Here is a 23433-nt window from a genome sequence, read left to right on the forward strand (position 1 = left end):
CACCCCCACCAATCGTAGGTTGGGGTGGGAGGGCTGGTGACATGCCAGCAGGCCTGGAGATTTCAGTCCTGGGCCTGCCAATGGTATTTAAATTACATGCAAATTAGGTGCTGCATAATGTGTTCAGCTCCGTGCCGTTTTCCAGCAACAGAAATCAGGCTGGGAGACGAGTTCGCACCTGGGCATCCAGTTGGGAACCCGCAAATCCGGTGCTGCTAGAATCTCCTGGCCCGCCATGCTAAAAAATCAGTGCAGCAGGATGGGAGAACCACCCCCAACAAATGGGACTTTGCGCAAGTTATGAAATGGGCTCTGCGTCTGTCATCTCTGGTACAATTCTGGTAAATTTCCTCTGCAATGTACTCTTGAGGACTTGACAACCTTCTTCTGTATTATGCTTAGAATATTTTAATTGTGGTCTAATCAGTGTTTCATAAAGGTTTAGCATAATTTCCTTGCGTTTTTGTTTATTTATAAAGCCTAGGATCCCACATGCTTTTTTAAATAAGTTTTCTTAACTTGTCCAGCTACCTTGTCATGTCTCCCTGTTCCTGCAGCCTCTTTAAAATTGTAACATTTCGTTTATATTGCCTCTTATTTTTCAGCTCAAAGTGAATAAAGAAAGCTCAAAAAAAAAGATTAATACACAATTATTTTATGTGCAGGTGTGAACCTCTTGGTTCCATAAACAATATCATGGTCGCTGCTACCTCAAGCTCTTGCCTTGCTCAGAAAAGCTGCCAGCCATGTAGTACCTGAGCAATGGGATATTGCAAAAGTCATGAGTTGCACAAGGATTTCTACTGGGGCCATACAGCTGATGGGTAGGTAGCCAGTGCACTGCCCCAAACCACTGAAAAATAGAATCTATCTCCAAGGTCACCCATTAGGAAAAGTGCTGTTTAATTTCCACATGGTACATGATCACTTTTTCACTGTGTACATTTCACTTTGATGTGCTACATTAAATTGGGAAGAGCCCTAATCAATTGTTTAAGAAAATTTGCACAGTAAATTTCATAAATACATAAACAAAACTGGTACCTGATAATCCCATGCTTGACTTGCAGGGCCGAAGCCACATCCTGTCGGATCGGAACAATGCATGTACTCGGTATAGATATCAAAGCATTTTTTGTTCCCAGTTGAATTATAAAACATACCTGTTAAATGAGCATTAAAAAAGAGTACAATTAGTGACATTTACTAAACTTGACAACTTCTTCAACTAATCATTTTCTTTGCAATTGACAGCTCTGCCAATTTGCAAATCATCAGCATTTCAACTAATAGTGACAGTTAAAACACATCTGATTTCAGTCTTAAAGCCACTTACAAACAACGCCAATAATATTGTACAACAAACTTGAAAATCTTCAGTCATTTGTCAAACTAAGTTTCTTTTTCTAACTCATCCATCAGAGATAATCCTTGGTGATAAAAAATGATTAAATTAATTACATCATAAAAACTATACTTAAAAATATGAACTTTCTCAAAACCAACAAGCTGCCTGAATTTCATATAAAAATCAGAGAATCCTACATAATTTGACAGGTTTTATCACCACCAATACAGCATATTTGAAGGATATGTTAACAATAAACAATGCATGTTATATCTTATAGCTTTATCCTGTGCAGCAGGAACTTAATATGTTAAAATTCCAGAGGGGTCCGGTTCTCAACATTTCACAATTCATTGCAAATTGCCTTATTAAGGCTAAGTCCAAAAGCAACGAGTAGGAAGGAGGGGGAGCGGAGTCGGGGAAAAACTTAAAACAAATATTTTGAAACTGCTGGAATAGTTCAAGTGATCTATGAGTAAGAAAAAAATGCAAAAAATTGGATAAACAGGAACAAAAACTTACTTTTCTGATGCAAAATCACAGACCATAAATGTTAACTTTGAATGGATTTTCTGACTGCGCTCACCCCAAAACTGGAAAATCCCACCTGAGGTCAACGGATATTTATATGGTCTGCTCCAATTCTCATGGTGGGCGGAATGGGAAAATCCATCCCCTTGTTCCTCTGCACAGATGTTGCCAGAACTTTTGTGGACATTCATATCAGTGGGGCTAGGAATAATGAAATCCTACAGCTGAATGCATGGCTGAAGGATTGGTGCAAGCCAGAGGGTTTTACATTTGTAGACCATTGGGAAGTCTTTGAGGGAAGGACACCTGCACAGGAGGGATGGGGAACATTTAAATGGGAAAGGCACGAATATTTTAGCTGGGAGGTTAGCTGGAGTGTTTCGGCAGGGTTTAAACTAATATGGAGGGGGGGGTGGGGATGAGACCAATAGCTCAGTAAACACTGGGATTGGGAGCAAGTTGGCTGACAGGGTAAGTCTGGATGAGAGGAAAATTCCCCGGGAGAAGGAGGATCCGAGTGGGCCTGGAGGTCTGGAGTGCATCTGTTTTAATGCGAGGAGCGTGACAGGTAAACCGGATGAACTTAAGGCCTTAGTGTTCGCGAGGAATTTAGACGTGGTGGCAGTGACAGAGATGTGGTTAAAGGAAGGGCAGCACTGGCAGCTAAATATTCCTGGGTATAAGTGTTATAGGCGTGACAGAGGAGGGTCGAAAAGAGTTGGGGATTGGCATTGTTAGTTAGGGAGCACATCACGACGGTGCAGAGGGAGGATAATATAGAGGAGTTAGGAACTGAGTCGCTGTGGGTGGAGTTGAGGAATAGGAAGGGAGCAATTACTATGCTAGGGGTGTACTACAGAACACCCAACAGCCTGCAGGCAGTGGAAGAAGGGATATGTAGAGACATTTTGGATAAGTGCAGGAAGAATAGGACTGTTGTAGTGGGAGATTTTAATCTCTCTGGGGTGGATTGGAAGGTGCCTAGAGCTGGGGGTTCGGATGGGGAGGAATTTGTAAAATGTTTACTGGAAGGGTCCTTGGAGCAGTATGTAGATAGCCTGACTAGAAAGGGGGCTATACTGGACTTTGTTCTGGGTAATGAGCCAGGTCAGGTGGTTGAGGTTGCAGTAGGTGAACATGTGGCTAACAGTGACCACAACTTCATCTACTTTAGGAAATTAATGGAAAAAGATGCGTGCTGTCCTAAGGGTAGGGTGCTAAATTGGGGGAATGTTAGCTACAGCCGGATTAGGCAGGAACTTAGGGATACAGACTGGGATAGGCTTTTTGAGGGCAAGTCCACATTCGGCATGTGGGAGTCTTTCAAGGGAAAACTGAAATGGTTGCAGGAAAGACGTAACGGTTAAGAGGAAGGATGGGAAAGGTAAAATTAGAGAGCCGTGGATTACTCAGAATATTGAGGACTTGGTCAGGAAGAAACGAGAGGCGTATGTTAGGTCTAAGCAACTGGGAACGGAGAGAGTATTGGAGGAATACAAAGAGTAGGAGGGAGCTGAAATGGGGAGTTAGAAGTGCAAAAAGGGGGCATGAAATGGCTTTGGCAGACAGGATTAAGATAAATCCAAAGGCATTTTACTCCTATGTCAGGAACAAAAGGGTGGTTAGAGGAAAAATCGGTCCTCTCAGGGACAGAGGAGGGGAGCTGTGCTTAGAATCCGAAGTAATGGGGGAGATCCTGAATAAATACTTTGTATCAGTATTCACGAAGGAGAGGAGCTTGATGTCCGGTACTGTCTTGGAGGGAGCTGCAGACCAGTTGAAGGAACTATCCATTACGAGGGAGGAAGTGTTAGGGCTTTTAGGTAGCATTAAAACTGATAAATCTCCGGGGCCTGATGGCATTTATCCTAGGCTGCTTAGGGAGGCGAGAGATGAAATTGCTGGGCCTCTGACGCAAATCTTTGTCTCTTCTTTGGACTCAGATGAGGTCCCAGAGGACTGGAGGATAGTGAATGTGGTACCATTGCTTAAAAAGGGTAGTAGGGATAACCCTGGTAATTACAGGCTGGTGAGTTTGACGTCAGTGGTAGGGAAGTTGATGGAGAGGATTATTAGGGATAGGATGTATGCGCATTTAAAGCGTTGCGATCTGATTAGGGATACGCAGCCTGGCTTTGTTAAGGGGAAGTCTTGCCTTACGAATCTGGTAGAATTTTTTGAGGAGGTGACAAAAATGGTTGACGGAGGATGAGCCATTGATGTCGTCTATATGGATTTCAGTAAGGCATTTGACAAAGTCCCTCATAGTAGGTTGGTTGAAAAGGTTAAGGCTCATGGAATACAAAGACAGGTATCTAGATGGATTGATAACTGGCTTGGTAATAGGATGATGTGGGTATGCCGGCGTTGACGAAGGGGCTAACCCCGAAAGCTTGTGAGTCTATTATCAAATAAATAGGTTGGACTAAAACCTGGTGTTGTCAGACTTTTACTGTGTTTACTTGGTAACAGGAGACAGAGAATAGTAGTGGAAGGGTCTTTTTCTAGCTGGAGGTATGTCACCAGTGGTGTGCCTCAGTCTATTTGTAATATACATAAATGACTTGGAAGAGGGAGTATGTAATATGATCAGCAAGTTTGCAGATGACACTAAGATGGCTGGACTGGCAGACAGTAAGGAGCTGTGTCAGGCAATACAACAGGATATAGACAGGTTGGTATATTACGCAGATAAATGGCAGATGGAATTTAATCCTGATAAATGTAAGGTGATGCATTTTGAGAGAAATAACGTAGGGGGGGTTATATGATTAAAGGGTAGACCAATGGAGAGTATAGAAACGCAGAGGGACCTGGGGGTACAAGTGCACAAGTCTTTGAAGGTGGCAGTACAGGTGGAGACAGTTGTGAAGAAAGCTTCCGGTATGTTAGCCTTTATAGGAAGGTTATACAGTACAAGAGCTGGAGTCTAATGTTGCATTTGTATAGAACGTTGGTTAGGCCGCATTTGGAGAACTGCGTCCAGTTCTGGTCGCCTTACTACCGGAAAGACATGGAGAGAGTGCAGAGGAGGTTTACCAGGATGCTGCCTGGTATGGAAGGACTGGGTTATGAGGAAAGATTGGGCAAATTGGGGCTGTTTTCCCTAGAAAGACGGCGACTGAGGGGCGATCTAATAGAGGTATATAAGATTATGAAGGGTATAGATAAACAGTGGTAAGCTTTTTCCTTGATTGGAAACGCACATTACGAGGGGCCACGGGCTTAGGGTGGGGGGGCGGGGGGGTGAGGTATAATTCGGATGTTAGAGGGAGGTTTTTCACACAGTGGGGTAGTGGGGGTATGGAATGCTCTGCCAAGCAAGGTGATGGAGGCAGGCACACTGGAGTTGTTTAAGAGTTACTTAGACAGGCACATGAGCAGGATGGAGATGGAGGGATATAGGAGACTGTTTTAAATAAGGTTCAGGAACCTCGGGATGTCCCTGGGAATCAACTGATTCCTATGGACCTTCCAACATATTTTCTGGCTCACTTGTTTTACTTTTGAGCTTCTGGGGATTCCCTTGAACGTTTGTACAAGGATGTGCATGGTATTGACGTTTTTCTCTTTCAATCCACAGGTGCTTCGGTCTGCCTTGTTGTCCAACAAAGGGCATGCACGCGATGGGTCGTTCAAGGGCTGTTCTTGGATGTTCGAGAGTAGCCTAGTACTTCACGTCGTTAGTGTACGCTTTAACTGCACCAGATGCTGGGCAACACGACAGCTCAGTGACTATCACTGTTTGCTGTGCAGATACATGGATTTGGGCTAGTGTCTGCGGGAGTTTGCGCATTCTCCCTGTGCTTGCGTGGGTTTTCTCCGGTTGCTCCGGTTTCCTCCCACACCCCAAAGATGTGCTCTTAGGCTGACTGGTGTAACAAATTGTCCCTAAATTAGTCTTCCCTCAATGTGGAATGCCATAGGCATAGACAAGGATCATGGGTGGAGAGGGGACTCATAATGTTAAAATGGCGGCGCGGGCTTGTTGGGCCGAAGGGCCTGTTTCCCGTGCTGTGTTGTTCTTTGTTATTTCCAGGATTTTGTTTTTATAAATAATTTTTCTGGTCCATTTTACATTAATATCTGCTCAAAAAACTACTGGCAAATGGTTAAAATGGACTTGCATATCCAAATCTTAATCCAAAGACTGGCAGAAGCCTAAAGAGATCTGTAAACTAAAATAATTTTGCATTCAGCCCAAGGTTCAATCAAATCATTTAGGTTTACTCCAGTCCCTTTCTGACAGCACTTCAATTAATTAACAGTACCCTTTAACAAGTAGCAAGGGTACTTTTCACATGATTCAAATTCTTTTTATTTGCAAAAACATTAAGCAGTGTTCTTAACATCCATAAAATAATCCGTGGATTGCTGAATACGAATTGTATTGGTCCTACGGCATACACCTGAATGCTGATAGTATTTCATTTGTAGAATTAAACATTCAGACATGTCCAGGCAAGTGCCGCTGACATTTTATAATTGACTGAGATAAAGCACAACAGTACTGGAACTAAGCAGCCAGTTCGAAAACATCTCACTCTGGTCACTATATGAAAAAGGGCAGTACGAAGAAGCAAGCAATGAACCTACGTTGTCACACAGATAACCTAAGGGCATTTCGTGTTATAATGCAGGACAACTGGCTACTAACAACCAACAGGGGACAAAGGTGATTCAGCACTTTCAACACCTTTACTAGCTGAACATCTCCATAACTACAGATTAATGAAGCAGAAAGGAAACACAATGTAAGCAACAAAGGATGCCTTCTAAGGATTACAGAACTTGAAGAGGCAGCAGCAGGATTACTGTGAGTTACGCACCACAATTAAATTGTAGCTTAACATATGCTTCAACAAAATGATTCGACATACCAAAGAGTAAAAAAAAACTGAAAATAGTTAAACGTATACTTTTGGAAGTCTTCAGGGCTACTTAACACTGAATGACCCTTGTTTATAACTGGCACCCTCAGGCCATAATCTCATCAGATTTTCACTATTATGATTAAAGTCAAACATGCAAACACCTTCTTAAAGCATCAGTGTACTGTAGCATGAGATATGGTGTTTGCTTTTTACCAAGTTGGAGCTTGTGATAAAATAAACAATTGTAAGCAAACTTAGAAATAATAGCTTTACATAAATCTTTTTTTCTACCTTAGAAAAATGTCAACCAGTTTCCAAAACAGTTTGGAGTACCAGCCACTTGTTTCAGACACCTACCCTTGCAGATTACTGGAGGGGCTGCTCAATTTACGAATAAGGAATATTCTGTGCGATGTTACGATGGAGGCTGAAGGAGTTACTTTTCCTGCACACAAAGTAATTCTAGTATCTGCAAGTAGTTACTGCAAATTATTGTTAGAGAGCCAACATACTAAAGTTATTAAGCTGAATGTCACTGCAAGAGGGCTCAAGCACGTGTTGGATTTTATTTATTCAAACAGACTGGATCTTACTTTAGAAATCATTGAAGATGTATTAAAAGCTGCAGAGGGTTTGTTGATCCGAGATGCAATCAAACTATGCTTTAGATTTCTTGAAGAACATCTCAACAAGAAAAATTGTTTGGATATCTTTAAAATAACTCAAAAATTTGGACCAGAGGAGTTAAAACAAAAAGCATTTTCATACCTGGGTCAGCACTACCAATATATACTAGAAAATCCTAGTCATTTAATAGAATTGGACAAAGCAGCTCTGTGCAAAATTCTAGAGAACAATGATATACAAGAGTACAGCGAACTGGAACTATTTAATCGTGCGACAATGTGGTTACATCACGATAACAACAGGTTGAAAGATGCTGCTCATGTCCTGAAAAAAATTCGATTTGGCCTCATTTCAGCTCCGGATTTACAGAAATATGTTCAAGAAATCTCAATTATGAAGACCGACCCCCAGTGTTATAAATACCTCCAGGAAGCACTTAGTTACCATTCTCGGCTATATGCTCAGCCCATGCTGTCATCTGAGCATACACGGATTCGGTCAAGTTCTGAAAATATGTTAATCCTTGGAGGCCGTACAATGAACAACAATGTTTGCAGTGATATTTGGGTTGCTGATGAAACCGGTAGTTGTTGGAGAAAACTGCGAGAAATGCCAGCTCCATTATACAATCATGGGGTAGTGGTTGTGAATAATTTTGTATTTGTTATAGGCGGGCAAAACACATTCGATGCCACTGGAAACCAACCATCAAATGAGGTACATCCTTCAATTTGCATTAAATCAAGATTTTTAAAATCACTTTCAGAAATGTGCAAGGGTTATTCTTCAAAGTTTGCTTGCACTTTAGCTCTATGCTCTGGGAGTTTAATCACCTGGTGTGGAGGCTGTGGTACTGACAACCAAATGCGAGGACTTGCTTTGGATCTTGCCAAGTGGCCATCCACATGTCCAAGGTGGATATAGCTTACTGGTGTGGTTGCTCTGACAGCCAGCACTTCTCTTGTCCATACCCAGGTGGCCTTGGAGATGGAGATGAAGCATAAAGCATCCTCTGGTGGACCTGAGATTTCAATGATTGGTGAGCTAGTCAGAGTCTGGTGGGCATAACTGACAATAGTAATAATAATAGTAATAAATTTGATAGATACCCTTTTTTTATGATTTGGGTTTTTAGGGCATGCCTTTGGTAGATTACGAAGCTAGGATAACAAGTATATCCTTAAGGATTGATTATAAGAAGCATACTTCTAAGAGGTTGTTTGCAAGGATTATGACAAAGATCAGGATACATGCAATCAAGGGCTAGGGTGAAAATTGATTGAAATATGGATGCAAAAGATAGTTTACTTTAAGGAAAGAATTTCAGAACTGGCAGATGTGGTGTCCTGAAGGCAGTGCCCACTGGTGTTTCTGTGCTGTACATGCTATATAACTTACACCAATATGCCTCACTTCAGTTGCAATTTTTTTTTGGACATAAACTGTTGTTTATTAACTATTAATTACTTATTAACTAAGATTCCAACATTTGCAATATGGACCACAACTACTTTCAATCTTGTAAGTAATTAAAGGGTCAGTTTACACATGGACGCTAAAGACATTGAATTGTCACCTCTCTATAACAATATTTCAACTGCTTTCCTCCAGCCAAAATTGCTGCATTCTAGTACTAATCTCATCCCCTCTATGGCTGCTCTCACAAACTGAATGCAGCATTGCATGATGTGTGGCCTTTTGGATATTTAAGCTTAGCTTCAAATCTCTGCATATCATGCAGCGGTAAACCTATTTATTTTTTATCTCCTTCACATTGCCACCATTGCCACTAAAGTCCTCATCCACACCTTTGCTCAAGTTCCATCTTATGTCAGTCCAAGGTTGTCTAAAGCTCCACACTTGCATTCTATCCCACACTAAGGCTGAATTTTACTGCCTTGCCTGCCCCAGAATCTGGGCTGGCAAGGCTCGCAGAATGGCATTCTCCGTTGGCCTCAGGCAGGATCTTATGAGCCTTGGGCAGGCGAGGTGGTAAAACTCCGGCATAAGGCTGGGATTTTCCGATTCCCTTCGTCCCGCTCCACTGCTAGCGAGGATGGAGAATTTAGCACTCAGCCAAACCTCCATTCTTTGCTAAGGCACCAGAGAATCCCAGCTGTGGGTGAAGTCTGAGGTTTCTGGCGTAAATCACACTCGCATTGTCTTTACTAGCTCTCCATCACCCAACACACTGAATTCAATGATTCTAGCCTTATGCAAATCATTCTTTGGCCTTGTTCTCTTTCTATGCTGCAATAACCTCCTAGCACAACGATTTTCACTCTTCCAATTTTGATTTCCTTTTATTTCATCTAACCCACCTTAAGTGACAAAACCTTTAGATTTCTGGACTCCACTATATGAAATTCTCTTTCTAACATTTCTACCTTTATTCTTTTCACTTTTAAAATCATCCTCAAATCTTGCCTCCTTGACATTCAGCCGTTTTCCCAAACTTGGCTGCTCAATATCAGCTTGTGCCTCTTCACATCGCACTATGACACCACAGCCCAGAGTTTCCAATATCTGGGAGTCTGTGCCCAGGATGTACCTCAGAATATATACTGGGACACCTCCCACTCTATGAAAGTTAAACCAGAAAAACAACTTACTGGATAAAGCTGGGTATTTCTTTTAAAACTCATTTAAAAAAAAACTCCTCCCCCCACAGACTTACTTCACCCTAATCTCAGAACCCATAATTTCTTCCCTCCCTCCCCATACAGTTTTGCTTCCTCTGTGTGACAGACTTCAACAGTGACTGCAGACCTGAATCATAATGGGTACCACAGTTCAGTAGGATTTAAATGCACATTTGACATCCAAATACATGCACTTTCCAGTAAGAATCATAAAGTTGATTCAGAAAGGCACTCACCTTAATCCTCCACCAAACTCACACACTGAATAAACGCAAATTTAATCTGTGCCGAGCCAATAAATAGACATCTTTGTGGTGAAATAAAACATTGCCACATTTGCAATAGAGCCCAACTGTTTCTAAAACTTCTGGTCAACAAAACTAGCCACCACAAATTGATCATTGCACAATTTGAGGAACCAGTTTCCCTACAGAATTATTGCAAGGTTTCATGCCAATGTTTGACATCTGTTTTCTGAGTACTGATTTGGCTGCAAAATACTACCAAAAGACAAAATGCATTGCAATCCAAAGACAGAAAAATTGCTACACCAGTAAAACCAAGGAAGAAAATAAAATTTGTGAGGCATTACATTTATATAGAAGAATCAATGTGATGTCAATTCAGTTGATTGTTTGAAAATATTCAAAATTCAAATACATTTCATTAGAAATTATATTCAATTTTGGTGTTATTAAGATAAAATAGCAGGGAATATATAAATATTAACTAGTTATGCATGTCTTTATTACCTTTGTCACTGAAAGTAGGGGAAAGTAATTCTTTTGCTCATTTGTTAGTCTCGATATCGCAAAAACTAATGGACTGATTTCAAGAAAACTTGTTACTGTTGTGATCCATGTGTGGAAACCGTAAACCAAAATAGTCAAATTTACTAAATGACCCTCAAAGGAAGAAATTATTGACAGAATTTCATTTTCTGTAATTTTTATTTTAACATGACCCAGAATGGAAATTAAATATGAATGAACAGGCAAATAATACTTCAAATAAAAAAGATAAATTTGACTTTAAATAGTTAATAAGACAAAGATATGTCCTTTACAATCACAAGCATTCCCCTACATTGTTCTCCACTTAGCTGTTCTTTATTTGCACAGGGGAGGTCAGGAATCCTATCCAACAGCAACTATCGTGCTAAGTTTAATGAGCATGATTTCATGGCACACCTTTTCCAACCCTCTTGCTCTCAGGTGACAAAACACCCGATGGTGTTTGTTCCCAGTATTCTTTTTCAATTGAGCAACCAATAACATCCTGGTTCATGGTGTGGACACTTCTGGGAAAATACCTCTGAACCATGCACACAGCTTTCCAGGTTTTGGACCTTTTACACCAGGTCAGATAATATCTCCAAGAGGTCCTGTCTCCTTTTCTGCCAAACAGCAAAGCTGACTTGTTCTTGAGAGTAACTTGGTTCTTCTCCACACAAGAATTGTGTTCTTCTTTATCTCTGTCTGCTTTCATTTTGTGTCTGCATCTTTGCAATGTGCTCCTCTGCTTGTAGCTCATTGTGTCTGCAACTCTCTTTTGTATCTACATGGCTTCTTTCTTAACTTCTCTCCTGCCTATTGGTGGTGTCCAATATTTCCCATTACTGAACAATATTTAAATTGATCCCTTTACAATTTATGCAAACTCTGAAAACTCCTTTTCAAACATTTTTACAACAGCAGGATCATTACCCTCACTCTTAAAAAAACATTTGTTAATGTTGACTGATGAGGCAATGCAAAAATCAGAAACCATTCCTATACTGTAGCTGCTTCATTCTGGATGATGCTACTAACAAGTTATCCTCTTTCAAGTTTGTGAGATGACATACGGCACAAGAATAGTGTAGGAGACAGGGTGAAATGGTGGAAAATAACAGGAGTTAAATCTCCCCAGATTTCTGGCAGACTTACTGTTTGGAGCAGTGTCACAACAGACTAAGGCTCAAGCTTGACTCCTGCTCACTACTGAATCAGCTGATCTCAGCCAGGGCAGTACTTTAATGACTAATGATTAAAACAACCCTGGTGCAAATTGGTAACCGAAATGCAACCCAGATCAAAGTGGGTTAACAAGAAAACTGTGTAAATGAAACAAAAATGGCAAAAGCATACTCGTCAATTGTTCACTGCTTAATATGAAAGTGATGTGGCACAACTAAGCTAATTTTCTGAGTATCAGGTATTCTTCTGTAGTAAGGTTCCCTGTCAACTTATAAGTCTTAAAAATAGTTTAGCAAATATACTGATCACATTTAGTTTCTTTTCTTTCCCTAGGTTTATCGGTTTGATCCAAGAAATAACTCATGGCTTCAGGTTGCTGGTATGCTGGAAAGACGCACGCGGTTTTATGTGGATGCAGTTTTAAAGAACATTATTTCTGTGGCAGGAGGGACACTTTCAGGGAGCCTCACAAATACTGTGGAAGAATACAAGGCCGATGAGAACAAATGGGAGTTTGTAGCATCTTTCCCAATGGCAGTAGCAGACCACACTGGGGCTGTACATAAAGGTATTCTGTACATTTCAGGTGAGGATGAAAGAAAGGGACATACCAACTATGTGTGATATCTGGAAGACTGGCCTTTCAAGAATATTCACCTTAAAAAGTGTTGACATCTCATGCTGACATGTACCACAAAAAAATACTTCATCTCATCTCCATACCCTAAATCAGCTTCTATAAAAGGGACATTATGAGCGAGGATATTTAGTGACACTATTCATAGGACCATTTTTGAACACATTCTAGCATAACGGCAGCACATCCACTGGCATTGTGTAGGTTGCCTACCAACAGTGCAATGTCTGAGATACACTTAGGAAGGGACGGGGAAAAAGAAACAGGAGGGTAATATCAGGAGAAAGATAATCTCTAGAAGCAACATTGCTAAGAACAGTATTTGTTAATTAGCCAATAAATGAAATTGAGTGCCCCAGCTTAAAAAAAACTCACTTCTATGGAAAGATGAACACAAATATCAGTTATTTAGTGATATGAGCGCAAGTCTTCCAACTGCAAAAACAGAAGTTACAGTGTAGTTAATCAACCCTCATAATTTAGATGAACTTTTAACAAACTGGTCACTACAGTTATAGACTGACTATGGAGAACTACTTATATAGCACACAGGAAGAAAGTTTTATATTATTATGCACATTGAGGTTTTGCAGGACCAAGAACCAAATTGAAAACTTTCATCCTTGCATTCAAATCCCGTGCCTCTCTTCATCTCTGTAAACTCTTCTAATCATAAAACATGTGAAGAGCTCTGATTTTAGCCTTTTCCGTACAAGATTTCTTTTGTCACTGATAGTTCTAACTTCAGCCATCCAGGCAATGATCTCTGCAGTTCTTTTCCTAAAATTCTCTCCTTCTTTAAGGTGTATCTCAAAGCTCCATTGACCAATGTTTTGGTCACCTCATCCCAATATCTCATTTTTTGGCTTGGTATCAAATTTTGTCCAATTATAGTCCTGAGAAAAACCTCAAAATATTTTTACTAAATTAAAAATGTGCTTTTTGTTAATGTCTTGTGGTGTTACACATGGGTAGTTGCAAAATATGGTCTTGTCTGCTTCTTTATAATTTTTGCAGCTTTGGTCTTTTCTTTCATGTTTTGCACAGGCCTCATCTGTTTCTCCCTGTCTTTTCTTGCGAGTTGGAATTGGTGGATGGCATGCTGTGGTATAGCATGAATAAAAACATCCACTGCCTGAAGATTATATTTGAGTGGAGATTGTGAGAAAATGAAATCTTTATCAGTTCATTTCTCACCCTCCAGTACAAGAAAATATTAGTTTGATGTAAGGTTCCAAAGCAGTATCATATTTATCTCCCGGGTGCCTTATCCCTTCCAACTCTGACCAATAACTTCAGATCTAAATTAAATCCAACTTTCACATTTCTTGTTGTAACCAACTCTGAGTGTTTTCATTTTTGTTTCCCTAGGCCCTTCTAGTGTAGCTTAGTTTATAAACACTGGACACAATTCTTCCAAGCTCCCAGCAGCCAATTTGATGGTAGGCATGGTGGGACAATATAGCACGAGGCTGAGAAATTAAGTTTCACTCCGGCCAGAATTTACAGCGGGTCTTCCATGGTGCCCACATTGGTGGGTCAGAAAATCTGTCAGAGGATGGCATGAACCTCATTTGCATTTCGTTAATTGAATGCAAGGAAACAGAGTGAAACATTCAGAATAATGTGGGGCTCATGTGAACAATGCCTGGGGCTGCCCCGAAGTTCAGGATGGATGCTGCCTGCAATCCTAGTCCCTGGAACATAACAGCAGAGGACTGGGGTTGCCCTCAGAATGTTCCTGGAGATTGGTCTTCAGGTCTCAGGGAGTCCGTCTTTCGGTTTCAGAGTGCAATCGGAGACCTATCTTCATTTTCAGGAATCTACCTTCTTTATTCATGATGTCGAATGCCTTTTCAATATGGTAACTGGGCACGACAGCAGACTACACATCATCTAGGACTGCCCTGCTAATGAAGCCGGCATGAAATACATGGATACGTAATGAATAATTATTCATTATGGCAGGGCGGGAAGATTGGGTGTTTTCCTGCCAGCTGTTGCTGCAGGAAACACTCCACCTTCCCAACATTAAAGGTGGGATTCTCCGGCCATGCTTATCCCTAGGTCAGAAAATCCTGCCCAAGATCAATGGACCTTTGCACAATCACTGTCCCACCCGCTACAATTCCCATAGCGGGCAGGATGGGAAAATTCCAACCCATATGTTCAGGGAACAGTATTCTGCAAGAACTTATTTCAAAACAGAGAATGTGAATTTTAAAACAGCATATATATTTAATTATATCATCACTACCACCAGGTGGATTCTCAGCAGGAAAAGCTGTAAAGGATCTGTACAGCTACCTCCCAAGATTGCAACGATGGATCACTAACCAGTCCATGACATTTGCCCGTTGTGACCATGGTATGGCTACTATCGGAGACAAAATATTCTGTGTAGGAGGAAGGACTTTAAATTCAGTAAGGAAAATTTTAAATCTTCATGTTGTTGTTTTAAATTCAAATGTTTTCACTCTTAAAAAAAGTCAATAGGTCAATGGTTACAGTTTTAATTACAACTCCCAAAGCAATACCAATAAACGTTTCTAAGAACACTTACCAACATATCACAGAATTATACTGTGCAGAAGAGGCCCTTCAGCCCACTGAGTCTGCAGTGACATGTGAGAAACACCTGGACTCCCACTTTAAACTGAGCAAAGAAAATAACAGTCCAGGATAATGCTTAGGTCCTCGCCACCTTGTGCAAGATGAATTTCTGAGTGGGTAATGGTTGCCCTACTCTGTGGGATGCTGCAGCGCAGTGATCTATCCAGCCCCATCCCACAAACAAGTGTCGTTCCCCCTCCCACTAAACAGAAATAATGAAGAAAGAGTCAAGAAAAAAAACTCCCACTAATCCTATATATCAGCACTTGGCCCATAGGCCATATCAAGCAGTATCAAATTGTAAGAAGAAATTGGCAAACAATTGAGCTCTGCCATCCATGGTTTACACAGCGAAATAGGTAAAGATAGAGACTGCATAAGCAAGATTTTTGGGATTTAATCTATCCTTCAAGCCTGTACACATTAACTATTAACTCTTTTAAAAAATAATAAGACATTACTCTTCACAAACTGTACTACTAAATGGATTATGGACTGTTGCTAGCACCATTATAAGACTGCCTGCAGTCTTATTTCTATCACATTCAAAAAATATAAAACTATACAAGATATTGTCATTATAGTAGTATTCATCCAGAGATGACTAAACTGCAACCTCCCTTTGGATTAGTAAAAACAATAGAAAATACCCTAGAATAGCACCATGACGACCATTATATTTTACTCACTCAACATATACTAAAAGAATGAGATATTAAGCATTGGATCACAGTTTTACTTGATGTAGAATGGCAACCAATGACTCATGTTTGATGGCAATTATTGATTATTATTGGAGAACAATACATTGAAGTGCACATTAATTATAATGAAAAGCCTTGCATCTTCAGCAGTGCAATGTTCTTCAGAGGTATGGCTACTCAAAGGCATTGGCCTCAAAACAGCTATGAAAGCAAAAAAAATTGTTAGCTCAAGTAACTATGTTCTGTTAAGCTAACAGTTCTAATGTGTAAATGACATTTGTCATTTTTATCATGTCACTTGCCAGCCTTTAACAGTCCAAGGTACCTTTCCTCAATTGCACTCAGCCCAAACCCTGTAAACAGGATTACTGAAAACACACTGCCTTTAACTAAATCTTAATAATGCCACACAGATCAGCATAAAATAATTGTAGTAATTAAGTTATCAAACAGGTAGATAGCCAAGTATGTCCAAGTATTCTAATATTAGGATCATCATAATTTCTTACATACTAATTCTTTGTGTCAGGTCAACTAACTGGGGAGATTATGTGCAGAAATGGGGCCATAATATATTGTGAAAATGAATAAGAAGAAAATTACAAACATCATCACTAAATTGGTAATAAACTGTAGACATGTGAGCAAAAACAAAAATAATTTAGTTATGTCATCTACAGAAGATTTAAAATTCAGAAATAAATTTTAATTCAGAAGAATTATCTCTCTCAGCTAGGTTTAAATCCAGGAAACAAGAAAACAACACCGAACAATTATTCTATGTACCAAAGCAACTCAGCCCAAAAATATATATATATAAAAACACTATTCAATCCAATAACTTCGAAATACATTGACAAACTGTTATTTCTGAACACAATTTCCATAGAAAAAGGTGTCTCAATCTCTGCACTACTTAATACTGTGAAAGGGAGGAGACACGTTAATTACAAATAAACAAATATTGTGATGTTACTTTTTTGTAGTTTAACAGAAATGTATTAATTTCTTCCAGTCAGACGAGTGGTTTCACGTAAACGAAACAGAATATTACATTCCTGCAGCTGACCAGTGGACGACACTTAAAGTATCGCCTTTCGACTGCTGTCAATTTAGCACCTCTGTGCACAATTCCAAAATGTACATCACTGGCGGGGGGTCCCTCCGTCAAATGATTAAAAAGGATAGTGTTTTCATCTATGATCCAGAAGCCAGACGGTGGGGAAGGGCAGGTGCCTTACCTCTGCCTCTGGTGGATCATGCAGCCTGCATGGTTAAACTTTCTGGCGAAATATTGCACAAGTTAAAAAGTGAGGAGTGCGTACATCCACTTCTTGGAACAAAAAGGAGTTCGACTCTCAATCTATTTGTGACTGAATAATAGATGCACAATACAAAAGCTAAAAATTAAACTAGATGTACTAGGGATTGCAAAGCTATAACTATATAAAAAGCTAGAAGCTTGCCGTTTGCCTACAAATGTTTCTGCTTGTGTAAAGTTGAATATATGTACAAGTTATGTTATCAGAATGAGCTTCCTGAAAATCATGCAAGAATCAAAATTTTTATTTATGAAATTAACCAGGGTAGGATATTTGATATCAACACATGATTACTATTATTTGTGAAGTCACTAGTTTTACAGCATAAAGCAAAGTAAAATACATATATACAAAGAGTAGTTTTTAAGAGTACACTACGTACTCAGGCTTAAGTAATTTGGAATTCTACAACCACTGCATCTGGCAATGGATCACAAAACAATACAAAATCATTATGTGTTGAACATACTTCACCTGAACAACGAATAGAAAATTACAATCAACAAATTAATTGACAATGTTTGACATTTTTAAGACCTTTTGTGCTAGATCAGCACGTTATTAAACAGATGAAGAAAATGTGAACTCTTTTTAAACTATAACAATAAAGGGTTATTTTTAATCCCTCTGATAATGTACGTTTTCTAAGTACCCTGCTGAGCTCATCCCAAAAAATAGAGATTTTCATTTTCATCAATTCTAGCAAGGGAAGGATCAATAATAAAATTAATTGAGACAGAGTTTTATCATTTTGATCTCACAAATGCCAAGTGCAAATGATAAAACTTCACTCTGTCAAAAAGCTTTAGAGTCACAGAATCTTACAGCATCTGAGGAGGTCCTTGGTCTATCACACTAGAGCTAGCCCCTTGAAACAGCTGTCCAATTTAGGCCCACATCTCATCTTATCCCCAACACCCTCTAAGTTGCTCTTTTCAAGTACATGCCCAAATGCTTTTTGAAGTTTCTATGGATCAGATTCCACTATCCTTTCAGGTAGTGAGTTCCACATAAAATAATTTCTCCTAATTTTCCCTCAAGCTCTTATTCAACTATTTTAAATTTATGATACTAGTGGTTTGCCCGCCTAGCAGGAGTTTTGCCCCTACTAGTTCAATAAAAACACTTAATAATTTTATGTACTTCTATTAGATCGCCACCCAAATTTCTCAACTCTCAGGAGAACAATCCATGTGTCTCCAATCTTTCCACATAATTGAAGTATCTCTTTCGTGGTGTAGGTCTGGTAAATGTCCTCCATATTTCATCCAAGACCTTAACAACCTTCTTAAATTTGTGGTGCTCAGAATTGTACACAATCCTCCAACTGAGCCCTACCCTGATATTTGTAAAGGTTCATCAGGATTTATTTGTTTCTCTATTCAATACCCTATTTACAAAGACAAGTATTTCATACATTTTAACCACCTTCTCAACTTGCTCTACCACCTAAGAGGTTTGAGAGGATTGTCTTACGTTCTTTTTTGCATCCTTCGGAAAAGATACAATTTAGATTGTACTGCATCTCCATACTGTTCTTGTCAAATGCAATACTTTACATATCCATATTAATTTGCATCGTGAGCTATGTGCTCTTTTCACAAATCAGTGTGTATTTTCCTGAAGTCTGCTTCCATCCTGCCCACTATTTACTGTTTCCAAATTTTGCATCATTTGCAAACTTCAAAATTATATTCCCTATACCCAAATCCAGTTCACAGGAAAAGAAATGGTCCTAATACTAACCCTGCATAGCCCTACAATAAAATTCTGACGAGTTTTCAAAGGGACACTGAAATCTGATGACTAAAATCAGTTTGATTTATAAACAATTACTTGTTTTAAAGGTGTTATATATAATTCTGTCCTTTATTGTTTTACTTTTACTAATAAAATAAGCTCAAGTGTACCACAGCCACATTTTTTAAAAAAAGAAACGCTCTGAAGCTTGCAAATCTGGTGGAGATTGAGTGATAAATTCTGCACCTGACATTTACACAATTTTGAAATGACAGCATAGTTTGCACTACATACACTTCAATAATCAACTTGCTGCAATTATTTGATCCAAAGCTCATAAAATATAGCTAGAAATGCAGATGATGTGATAGCTTTTGTGTCTTGGCAAGGATGACATCCTTGATATAGAAATAGCATGCAACGGATGGCAGTAAAAACTGTGCCTTAAAAGCTCCAAAAGATTATGACTGGGATTTTATCAACTCGCCTCGTCTATTGATGATACTCGATTTCTCAGCTCTTGCGATCTTGCGAAAGCTAGATTCTGAATAAATAATTTAAATTTATTGAAATTGTGTTTGTCATGGGATTAGCGAGCTCAATTGTCCAGGCTCACCTGCCTTTATGGCCTCGCCGGGGGAGGTTTTCTCCAGCGAGGAAAACATCTACTCCCCACGAACAGGGAACAGTCGTGTTGCCCTCACCAGTAGAACCAGAGACCATTGAGGCCTTCTGGAGCAGCTGAGGGCAAGCCTGGCACCTTTGTAATCTCACTGGGCACCTTGGAACTGTCACCGGTCAGTGCACTGGGTAGGACATATGGAGGCAAGGCCTATAGGGGCAGGGCCTGAAGGGGGTGGGGCTTGGCAGGATTGGGGTTTATGGAGGAAGGGCTTATGGGAGACTGGGGGGATGGAGGGGCCTCTGCAACTCTGCAAGTCCAATCGTTATTTGTTTGGGGGGGGGGGGGGGGGGTAGTGGTGGCAGTGCTGCCACTCTGCAGGTAAGTGGTGAGAGGGTGGGTAGAATCAGAGGTCTGCACATGCACAATAGCTCCCTCTGCAGGCTAGCTGATGACTAACGCCCCACCCACTGCCTGAAGCAGCCAGAAATGGTCTAAACAATCTTTTCAAGCACTAATTGGGTATGAAAACATGCCCAAAAAACGATCTGCAACTCCCCATTTTCATGCCAGCTAGATACTTAGAATCATTCTCATAAAATTCCATTTGTCTGGATCTCTCTAACACCGAAGTTTATTCTTATTTAAACTAAGCCTAGAGTAATGCTAGAGTGATGACTTGCTTCGATAACTCATGTTCAGTTCCAATGTCAAAAGGAAGGACAATTGGATCTACATTTACAAATAAATGGAAGCAGTGTTCAAACACATGAAACAATAAAGATCTGTGCTGGAGCAACATGGCATGGTATAGGAGAAATCAAGGGTTACCCACAAATATACAATAATAACTTATTTGACTCCTCATACTAGATACGTCACTTCTTTACCAGAGGCAATTGTTTTTGAAAGATAACTCGAGAAGAACTAGTGTGTTACACCAGTAGTTTTGTTCACTTGTTTTGTCATAATGAACACTTATAACTGAATTAAAGAAGATACATGCCTATACGTCTGCTTTGTTTTCTGATTGGGTCTCAATTTCTTTATAATTTCAAATAGCACACTTACCCAATATATCTAGCAAGCCTTCAATATGATCAGCTTTCTTCAGAATGTAACGACAGGCAACCTTGGGAAATTAACATTATCATGAACGTATGTGTATGAATGCACATATAAAACGTGACTTTTAAAATTGATAAAATTGGAATTTTTTTCACATTGAAAATACTTTACTTATATTAAACTAATTCATTCATTTAGTAACATTTTTCATTATTCAGGAAAATAAGATAACTTACATCCACTGGGTTTGCAGGGAAATGCAATCCGACTTCAGTCTTGTACGGATAGTTGAACATTGATAAATAAGTAAATGCATTTCGTGCCCATCCATAGAGATGATCAACTTCTTTCTTGGATTTCACTGCCTTGCACAAAGACAGTTTAGTGGTGATCTTGCCCCATGCTGTAAAAGACGGATTAACAGGCATGGAAATTGAAGTTTGCGACCGATTTCCTTATAGCTCATTCTACCATTGAAATGATATGTTCAGCAAAGCATAGAGGCCTGATCCCATTCAGGCAATGTAATTATCAGGCAAGATGGTGAATAACTGCTATACAATGAACTACTGTATCAATGTAGAAAAATTAAGATACATGCATCAGTACATGTACCACACAATAAATTGACGGCATGGGAAAATAAACCATGACAGGTTGGCAAATTTAGATACATTCTTGACCCAGGCTAATTTTCGAATGTAGGTCAATTTGCATTTTCTTGGTAGCTTCCCCTGCTTCCATCAAAAGATCTACCCTGGTTGATGCAAGATTGAATTTGCTGCTAAAGCAATTGATCACTCTTAGGGCCCTATTTTACCATTTTGATTCTAAGTGCTGGGTGAACTTGAAACTAAGAGTGTTTCAGATCTGACTTTTAGACTTGTTCTCAGGTGTCATACGCACTCTGCCAACAAAAATATCAGTGATTCCGAATCACACTGCAGAGGCCTGGAGGTGGGGCTTAACACGCCCGAAACCCTGCAGCTCTGATCAGCATCTCCAACATGTGCAACAAAAAAATGATAGAATGCCAGTCCCCTGCTACATCCCTCCCTGGCCGGATAATGCCTCCTCCCCGGCCCCCACAGACATTGCTGCACCCCCACAACATTACTGACTACCTTATCCCCCACCTTTCCCTGCCATCCAGTCTGATCACGGGCCCCTCCCCCACCACCGATCTCAGGCAGAGTGGCAGTGGACCCCCCCTCCCCTCCACTAATCTCAGGCAGCGTGGCAGATCGGTTCCACAGATCCTTTCCTTCCACAGATCTCAAGCAGAGAGCCTTTGGATGCTAGGCACCTACCTTCTCACTAACTGGTGCGCTCAAATCGGACTTCTATGGAGCATGTCTGTTTCACATCAATTCTGGATGGGCGAACACGGTGATAAAGGGGGAAATAGTGTACAGCCCATTAAGTCAATTTAAGTGCATGAAAATGCATTTAAGTGGCTGTCGCGACCACTTTGGGCGCAGTCCCAATCATGGCCATTTTCGGGCCTTGGTAAAGGGGGAACTGGCGCAGAAGCGATGTAGATCACGCTACTTGCCTCACGCCCAAATTTACCAAGTTTTTGTGCGTGAAAACAGGAGCAGCTTGATGATAAAATAGGGCCCTTAGTGTTTTTGGATATAAAATAATGAACCTTCTGTTTCTGCCTCAATAGCAGCATTGAGCATCAGGGACAAATGGGTATCTACTTCTTTGTGCGTGTTTACAACATGCTTGCTAATTCCTTCATATAATGATTGTGCATTTCTTCCAACATTCAGTAACAGAAAGTCTGAAATTGTGACTCTGAAGTATATGAAATTCTTCATAACGGATACCCCATACCTTGTTGCTGTGCCAAAGCTTCAAGCTCCTGAAATCCTCTCCGGATTGACAAAACACAGTCTGGTGAGTTACGCTCAAAATCCTAATTAAAGAATTAAAATTATAATAACTGCTAGTGAGTAACAGCAAATTGAAAATTTCATCACAGTTAAAAGTAAAAGTTGAACTTGTAAAGCACCTTTCACATTCCGAAACACCTCACAGTCAATGAGCTCATTCATAAGTACAGTCACAGTTACATTTTAGGCTAATGCAGCAAGGTTCCAAGAATAACAACTGTATAGCTGTCCAGTTAATCAATCTGAGGGCAATGGTTGAGAGATGAATGTTGGCCAAGACCTCAGGCAAACATCCCACTCCTGTGTAAGAGGTGCTGTGAGATCCCCGAGGACGGTAAATGTGACGCTGGTTTAACATTCATTCGTTCAACAAAGTAAGTCTGGGTTAGATGCTGGAAGTTCTGGGCTGGAGCTCAAACTTGCAGATCTCTAACTCAGATGTGAAAGTGCTGTGATCATGTCAAATGCACAGTGCAAAAATATATAATCAACCAAAACATTCTGCTAGAATCTTTCTATCACTAAATATTCCAGAAAAGATGCTATTATAATAATCGTGCTTCTTTTAGATTATAGCACAAGACACATGGATTCAATCTAAAAATCCTAAAATAATACTGGCAAAGTCTCTTACAACTATCTAATGAGATTATCAATTCACTTTTTATTATATGATGGACTTTAATTAGATAGCTTGTTTGGGATCTAACCAAATATTAGATTTACAGTTCACCCTTTGCCAATATCAAAACTGATAGATTGGAAGGAGCCTCTACCTTGTTTGCTGGAGCAGATGAGTGAAGGAGCAGAGAGACAGATAAGAAACTACCTGTTAAAAACCTGTTT

General features: G+C 39.9%; 2 protein-coding genes across 2 annotated transcripts in view; one reads left to right on the forward strand and one right to left on the reverse strand.

Moving 5' to 3' along the window:
* LOC145358437 (dipeptidyl peptidase 2-like) overlaps positions 1-23433 on the reverse strand; it is a 70807-nt gene that overhangs the window by 8645 nt on the left and 38729 nt on the right. Inside the window, exons 5-8 of the mRNA XM_080212519.1 lie at positions 22529-22610; positions 20923-21089; positions 20690-20750; positions 1045-1163 (exon numbers count right to left, since the gene is read on the reverse strand). Coding sequence (XP_080068645.1) covers positions 1045-1163; positions 20690-20750; positions 20923-21089; positions 22529-22610 — 429 coding nt within the window. The remainder of the gene's footprint in view (positions 1-1044; positions 1164-20689; positions 20751-20922; positions 21090-22528; positions 22611-23433) is intronic.
* Positions 773-19820, forward strand: LOC145358439 (kelch-like protein 9). The gene is made up of 6 exons (XM_080212523.1): positions 773-824; positions 6520-6695; positions 7050-8097; positions 12314-12566; positions 14881-15041; positions 16950-19820. The coding sequence occupies exons 3-6, from the start codon at positions 7054-7056 to the stop codon at positions 17313-17315; spliced, it is 1824 nt and encodes a 607-aa protein (XP_080068649.1). The 5' UTR covers positions 773-824; positions 6520-6695; positions 7050-7053; the 3' UTR covers positions 17316-19820.

The sequence above is a fragment of the Carcharhinus amblyrhynchos genome, chromosome 25, assembly GCF_965287045.1.
Source record: "Carcharhinus amblyrhynchos chromosome 25, sCarAmb.v2.hapA, whole genome shotgun sequence".
In the NCBI taxonomy this organism is placed as follows: Eukaryota; Metazoa; Chordata; class Chondrichthyes; order Carcharhiniformes; family Carcharhinidae; genus Carcharhinus; species Carcharhinus amblyrhynchos.